The sequence below is a fragment of the Temnothorax longispinosus genome, chromosome 2 (assembly GCF_030848805.1).
Source record: "Temnothorax longispinosus isolate EJ_2023e chromosome 2, Tlon_JGU_v1, whole genome shotgun sequence".
Lineage (NCBI taxonomy): Eukaryota > Metazoa > Arthropoda > Insecta > Hymenoptera > Formicidae > Temnothorax > Temnothorax longispinosus.
In genome coordinates this window covers 9592994-9601023 of record NC_092359.1, presented here as the reverse complement: position 1 = coordinate 9601023, position 8030 = coordinate 9592994, and the positions used below count along the sequence as shown (strand labels likewise).

Below are 8030 nucleotides of genomic sequence, written 5' to 3'. Positions count from 1 at the left end.
GTCCTGAATTATAGATCGTCTAAAATGGGCTTAGGTTACTCCCACCGACAGACGACGGCGTAAGAGAGAGAGAAGGACGGAAGGAGAACGATCCGAGAGGGGGGAGAACGAGCGAGAGAAGGAGAGGTGAGGACGGAGAGACGGAGGGAGCTAGGGAAGCGCGTGTCGACGCGTTGGTTGCTCAGCTGTTTTGAAGAGTCGACGACGCAGCGAGCGGACTGCCCGTGACTCGGCGCGAGACCACTGCATCCACGTCCAAACGCCAAAACAGATGTGGAGTGACTGTCCAGATCTCTGACATTGACGTATCTCGGCCACGAGTGTCGTGTCGTCGCGCGAGCACGCGTCCGAGCCCGCACCCTCTCCTCCCCCGCCCCCCTCTGATTTACGCGGAACGCGTGGAGGCGCGACGGCGAGGAAGAGGCGCGTAGTCGAGCGCAGCGGGCCGAGGCCGCGTATAGCAGCCAAGCCGAGCCGAGTTCGAGGACCAAGGGAGACCAGAGCGAGCGGATAAAGAGCGATCGCCATGAGCGAGCTGAGCCAGGAAGAGGTGGGTGAAGGAAAGCGTGCGGCGTGTGCCCCCCTCCCCTCTCCTCTCTCCATCCTTGTCGCCTGTATCCTCCTCGAGGTTCCACGGATGTCTCGTCTTTTTGCCTAACACTCCTGATATTCCTTGCTTCTTTTACTTCTGTCCTCCTACGCGGGGTATTTTACCTCGTTCCCCCTCGTGTGGGTGCAGACCCCTCCGATTTGTTGACAAACGAGGCCCACGCTCGTTTCCGCGGCACTTTTTCACGTCTTTCGGGGTCATCTTCTCCGTCCACTTTCTCTTTCTTTCCCAATAAATCCCGAATTTATATGTATATTTTTTTATTTTGAGTCGCGAGGGACAGGTCCATTGTTCGCGTTCGATCTCGAGGCGTAACTTTTCCCCGAAGTCGGGTTTTTCCTCGATAGATTTTCTTTGTCGATCGTAAAACGAGGCAGTCCATGTGTTGGCAAAAAAATTTATACAATGGACGTTATGCAAATCAACCTTGTGATTTGATGAAGAAAAAATTTGCCATGGTATTTGTCACCGTGTTAGTCCTGATGTTTTAACGATCCGAATGCTTTGCAGGAACAATGTTGGCTGCTTGATAATTCCTCTAGTTTTTGTAATCGTGATAATAAAGCTCTTTCTTTCGTCTGCTTTGTTTCTAGCCAGATTATAGCCACAGTAATTTATGCAAGTGATAAAATTGTGGTCTCTTAACGAGTGCATGACTTTCCATTTTATTCTCCGAGATTCATATCTCTAAATAGTAGTGCAGTATCAAAGAAATGAGACTTTTGTATTGTCACGTTGTTTAAAATATATGACATGGACCATAGCTTTTGTTCTCTTTGTTGTCGCGAAGTATTCCAAATCGACGGATAAAAATAGCTCATGAGTAATACGTAACAAAGACATTTCAATCTGCTTTAAGCATCCCTTGACAGAATCCTAAAGAGAGCTCGGAGTCTCATTGCTTCCTTTGTTTCACTTTTGCTCTAGATGAGGAGAAGGCGGTTAGCCCGTTTAGAGGGCTTAAACAATAGTAATGCAGCTGCCAGTTCGTCTAATGCCATTGCTCCAACTTCCCCCAGCACAATGGAGCCATCAAAGGCGTTTGCAGGATCAATATCTCCGTCTATTCAACAACAATTACAGCATGCCGAGGTACCGATGGAAGTAGAGGAAAACAACGATAAACAATGTAATATTACTGAAATGGATAATTCAGGAATTGAAAGCATGGAGGTTGACGAATCGGATAGGAAAGACTCAATATCAAGATCACGTGTAAGTAGTTTTATAATGCAAAGAAAAAGAAATAATACACGTGCATGTAATGTTAATAATAATAAAAACCAGAAAGAAAATAGAAAGAATCTATTTTCTTTTTCGAGTACGATGGAAATGATCTATTCATTGTTTTTCATCTGCTTTTATTTTTGCTGCATTTTAGACGACGAGTTCTAGCACAGAGGTTACAACAGATCACATACATGTTGTCATATCACGTGTTTTGCGTATATCGTGGAAAAGTCCCGCGGAAGGAACTATATTCTTACCGCAAACAGCAGCGTACACGCTAGAGCAAAGACAGCTGAATTTTAGTGAAATTGTCAACCAGGCCTTGATGGAGGTTTTGTGTATGTTCTCGAAAACGGAGGATCCCTTGAAGGATATCACGGTAGATATGTCGTCCGATCGACAGGACAGTCCAAATAACCAAGCGAGTCCTTTGCTAAGTCCTGTTGTGGCTCTTCCGCCTTACCAATTACCGACTATGCCATTGCCCATAGGCAGCAAGTCGTCGCAACCAAAAAGTTTAACTTACTTGTTAGACTGTTATTCGAGAGTCGCAATTGAGGAGAGAAATCACCCGAAGGTATTTATAATATATCTAGTTTTTAAACCAGATGAAGTTTCATTAAACCAATTAATTTTCTCGACTGACGCTTATGCTTATATATGTTTTGTAGCGATCCAGCATACCGCCTCTTTCCGACGTATTGACGATTTTGAAAACGCAATGTGTTCAGTACTCCAGCCTCGTTCTGCAAGGATTGGTTGGCATTTTTCAAGCTTCAGTTATCCCTATGTGCACCACGTATCTTCTCTATCCGATATTGTCGCAAAGCTTACCTCGAGGCTATCTTCACGAACTCGTGGCCAGGACACACACGAATCCAAGCACGTTCAATAAAATATTCACCCCGGTCTTGCAAGGCTTGTATCTCTCGATGCAACAGGCAAGCTTGGTCGGCAATACACACAGAAGACCGATCGAGGCGCTAGAAGAACTGATAGAGATTCGCTGCGGACCAAGCGGCAACATACGTCCAATATGCCGTCTGATTACGAATCAAGTGCAATTCTTGCCCGATATTATGACGTCAGCCGCCGGCAGAGAACTCACGAGGACCTCGTTTTTAGGGCCGTTTCTCTCGATATCGGTATTTGCTGAGGAACAACCGAAGGTAGCGGAGAAGTTCTTCAGTGGTAGTTCCCTCACGGACAAATCGGTGAATTTAACCTTGCAGCAAGAATTGGAAAGTACTAGAACATCGTTGCACAAGATGTTTCACGCGATACTTGCGAACAGCAACTGTCGCGATGCTACTTTAACGTACTTAGCCGCATTGCTACGTCACAATGAGAAACGCGCGCAAATACAGACCGAGGAATTCTCTCTGGCCGGTGATGGATTTATGTTGAATCTACTGTCGGTCTTGCAAATGCTCTCTGTGAAAATCAAACTGGACACCGTAGACCCTCTGTATCCATTTCATCCCTCCAGCTTCGTCGAAATAAAGAACGACACAAGACTGAAACTTACTTCGCAGGAAGTCGCGGAATGGCAGAAGCATCTAGAAAAGACGCATAAGTGGGCGGAATCGAAGTTTCCGACTCAATGCTGGTTCTTGACGTTGCATTGCCATCACATCGCACTCCTACCGGCGTTGCAAAAGTATCAGAGAAAATTGCGGGCGTTACGCGACTTACAGAAGATGCTCGACGAACTGCAAGCCACGGAACCTCAGTGGAAGGATAGCCCCTTCGCGGAACATAACAAAGACTTAATTAAGCAATGGAAGCAGCAGTTGAAGCGATTAGGTAAATCCAAATTGTGCGCGGACGCGGGTCTGATAGATCCCGTCTTTTTAAGAAGATGCTTACACTTTTATATATCTGTGGCCGAGGTTTTGTTGAGTCTTCTGACACAGACCGCCCCGGGTGACCCTCTCCCCAAACTCCCGCTTCCTCAGGAAGTTACATGCAGGTTTACCGCACTACCAGAATGGTACGTGGAGGATATAGCGGAATTCTTGTTGTTCACGCTCCAGTAAGTTCTTGTTATATGGTTAAGTCTTATAATTACACATGACACGCTTATTAATAATTATAATTCCGTACTTGGTTGTAGGTTTTGTCCCGGAGTAGTGGCAAATAATATGGATAATTCGCTTATCACGTGGTTACTGGTCGTCGTGTGTACGCCGCATTGTATACGAAATCCGTATCTAATCGCAAAAATCATCGAGGTCCTGTTTGTGATAAATCCTAGTGTTCAGGTAAGCTTGTGAGGAAAATCGAAATTATACCCTATATTACTATATCGACAACTGTCCCGTACAGGGAAGAACGGAGACTCTCCACGATAAAGTCATGGCACATCCTGTATCCAAGACACTTCTGGCGTCGTACCTCATGAAATTTTACACCGACGTTGAAACGACCGGCTCCAGTTCAGAGTTTTACGACAAGTTTTCAATACGTTATCACATAAGCCTGATCTTGAAGTCGATGTGGGACAGTCCGGTACATCGAGCGTCTATCGTCAATGAGAGCAATAACGGCAAGCAATTCGTCAAGTTCGTCAACATGTTGATGAACGACACCACCTTTCTACTCGACGAGAGTTTGGAATCTCTGAAGCGCATACACGAGGTGCAGGAACTCATGTCAGATACTAATGCGTGGAGTGCGCTAACCCAGGAGCAACAGCAGTCGAGGACGAGGCAGCTGGCAGCGGACGAGAGACAGGCCAGGTCCTATCTTACACTAGCCAAGGAAACAGTTGCCATGTTTCACTATCTGACGGTCGACATTAAGGAGCCCTTCCTCCGACCGGAATTAGTCGGGCGATTGTGTGCCATGCTAAATTTCAATTTGCAACAGTTGTGCGGACCTAAGTGCAAAAATCTGAGAGTGAGAAAACCACAGAAGTACGGGTGGCAACCAAGGACGTTACTCAGCCAATTGGTTGATATATATTTACATCTTGACTGTGATAATTTCGCGGCCGCCTTAGCCAGTGACGAAGTTAGTGTCCTCCCACTCATCATTTATACATTTTCTATTACATATCTATATAAAATTTTGCTTTCTTTTGTAGCGCTCGTTCTGTAAGGAATTATTCACTGACGCTGCGAGCAGGCTAGAAAGGTCTGCGATTAAAACTACCACGGAAATCGAGAGATTCATAGCGCTCGCGGAGCGTGCGGCGATAATCGCGAGAGATAATCGCGCACGTGACGCAGATTACGGCGATGCTCCTGAGGAATTTCGAGATCCGTTGATGGATACTCTTATGGAGGATCCAGTCAAACTACCATCCGGTATTGTTATGGACAAGGCAGTTATCATTAGACATTTACTCAATAGTGCCACAGATCCTTTCAGTCGGCAGCCACTTAGCGAAGACATGCTAACACCAAGTAAGTGCACCATTCACATTTTTTTTGTTCGATAAGATCCAATTTTTCTTAGCCCAAATTCATCCAATGAGTAACAGCAGCGTTTCCTAGCAATGCATTTTTACATAGAATGTACTCCAGAAGTATTTGATGCACGACATAATTGTATAGTTTTTGATTTTAAATATTTTTCACATTAAATTTTATTAACATTTCAATAATTTATTTTTTTAAATCTTACATTATTCTAACTTTAAAACAGGTACCGCCGAACATTTTATTTTCATATCAATTACATATAATTTTATAAAAATTTATAAGAATTTTATAGATTATGCAATAAATTGATAATTATTATTAATATTGCAGTGCTCGACTTGAAAGAAAGGATATCTGTGTGGAAGCAACAAAAGAAAAAATCGACGAATATATAAACGGTGCTAATGTGACGAGAATTCTGCAAGTAAATAGGAGTAAAAAGAAAGACAGAGCGTTTAACATCCAACATAGAGAAAGAGATTAGCATAATCCAACATAATTGTCAATATTGCACGATACATTCTGCCAGACAAATACATCAATCCAGTGCAGTTGATGAACATAGTGCAATGATCTCGCTGTTGTGCAACAATTGCGCTCAATAAATTTACAGTTTTTATACAATAAAACATTAATACAGACTGCAGCTAGCGAACTGCCAATATATTGCTCCAAACATACTTTAGAAAGTTGTAAATAATTGCTGGCTACATGTCAGTTTCCAAAATTACATTATTCATAAATAAGCTATATTACTTTTTACGTCTTTCGATGTACGTGGCAGCGGGTAAGTTTCAAACATATCCCGCGAAAATATAGTGTTAAATAGTATAAAGCTAGTAATATAAATGACTACTCCATATTACTTCCACGAACTCTCGACATTTAAAAATAAAATGACATTGACATGAAATCTATGCAAAATTTTCCATTCAATGATTTCAGCGGTACTGTTGATGCATGAGATTGTGATATATTATTTATCAATCCTCGACCCTGTCACACAATACAAAGGTACCGGGAATACGATAGGCAATGAAAATAACCCTATTTCAATTTATAATAAAACTGCAAAACTGTAATTGGTCAGGTACAGGCAATGGAGAGTAGAAATCCAACACGTCGGAAATTCTGTTCTTATTGCCTATTTCATATTCCATTGCGTTGAGTACAGTTTTTGGTAAGTTGAAATGTGGTTATTTCTGGTTGCCTGGCTTATTCCCTGTTCATATTGCCTGTACCTTTGTATTATTTGTGATAGGCTTCAGAATGACAGTTAAAAATATTATAATCATTTATAAATAATAGTCAAACTCGTGGATTATTTTATATTACGCTAAAGCAGCTAAAGATATAAAAATACATCTCGATCATCTATACATACGATAATTCAGATATCATTTTGTGGCTTTATTTTGTAAAGATAAAAATGTACATGGTTTTTAATAGATAAATGCTACATCAAGTCCACATTAGGTTGAAACATATTTTGAGTTACACGCTTTGCTTTTAATATGAATTTCATTTTACTTTGGATATAATGTAGTAAAACTCGAGCATTTTCATTATTTCTGTGACCTAGCTATTTTATCATCATAACTTATACATATGTGCACAAAGATATTTCTACTTGGTAATATTTATTAACGGAGTAATGCATATATGTATATGTGTGTGGTTATGTGAGTATATACATACATTTATATTTTCTCCATCAAATTGTTTCTTTATATATCATTCATTGATCATTATTTCATTTGCGTATTTTGTGCAATAGATTAAAATATATATATATATATATAATTTTTTTTTTAACAATTATATATATATATATTATATATATATATATATATATATATATATATATATATATATATTATATATAGAAAACATTCCAAAAAGAAATTATAATACTTAAAGAACATAATGTTTTAATTGTGCTGCATTAAATATTAAACTTTTTTTACTGATCAAAGATTTAAAACGCATCTCAACTCACAACTCAACTCAATTCAAAATTCTACCTTTTTGGAAGTAAAAGTTGCATTTATCCAGTGTCACATTTATTTTGATGATTATAATGTTTTGTTTTAATAATACCACACACACACACACACACACTGTTTTGATAACATCAGACCATGTTCTGTCATTAAAATGTAAATATAAATTTTATATATTTCACATTTAACATATACATCGTGGTATCAAACGAACGAATCGTGATTTAAATAATCGAGAATAATTAGTGATAACGTGCCCACATTTAAACATCGAGATACAAAAGTTTGATATTGTACATGATTAGAGCATCAAAATCATTTAGTCCTATATTTCTAAAGAGCCATGTCTAAGAGAAAGTGACTAGTATTCAATGATAAAAGCTATGTATCATTTGTTATACTTTGCGATGTACTTCTCTGAGAAAACTTGACACGAAATTCAGGAATTTTGAGACATTATATCCAGAACTACATTACATAGCATCTTTTTAGTAAGCTTCGTGAAATAATTGAAAAGTGGGACACATACATATACACACAGTTGATCTTAATACATATTAATAAAGTACGATGCGCTATTTGTACATATAGATTCAAAAATAAATTGTCCAATCTTATTGACATTTGATATTGTTTTTTATATGTATATATTTGGGTATGTGTATGTATATACATGTGCGTGTGTGTATATACATATATACGCGTGCCCACACACATGTGCTAATGCAATGTCTTTATTCATGGGGAATTCACTTCAAA

General features: G+C 39.9%; 1 protein-coding gene across 1 annotated transcript; it reads left to right on the top strand.

Annotated features, from left to right (window-relative positions):
* Position 1: 1 nt before the first annotated feature.
* Ube4b (Ubiquitination factor E4B) lies at positions 2–7699 on the top strand. Its single transcript, XM_071771695.1, has 8 exons — positions 2–550; positions 1538–1825; positions 1992–2417; positions 2512–3875; positions 3957–4104; positions 4169–4855; positions 4929–5250; positions 5599–7699. The coding sequence occupies exons 1-8, from the start codon at positions 527–529 to the stop codon at positions 5661–5663; spliced, it is 3324 nt and encodes a 1107-aa protein (XP_071627796.1). The 5' UTR covers positions 2–526; the 3' UTR covers positions 5664–7699.
* The last annotated feature ends 331 nt before the right edge of the window (positions 7700–8030 follow it).

Bases quoted from the DNA above. Each gene is read 5' to 3' on its own strand.
- Ube4b (XM_071771695.1), top strand. From the start codon at position 527: ATGAGCGAGCTGAGCCAGGAAGAG. The intron at 2,418-2,511 runs GTATTTATAATA...TATGTTTTGTAG, and splicing joins AGGAGAGAAATCACCCGAAG to CGATCCAGCATACCGCCTCT. The intron at 4,856-4,928 runs GTTAGTGTCCTC...TTTCTTTTGTAG, and splicing joins CCGCCTTAGCCAGTGACGAA to CGCTCGTTCTGTAAGGAATT.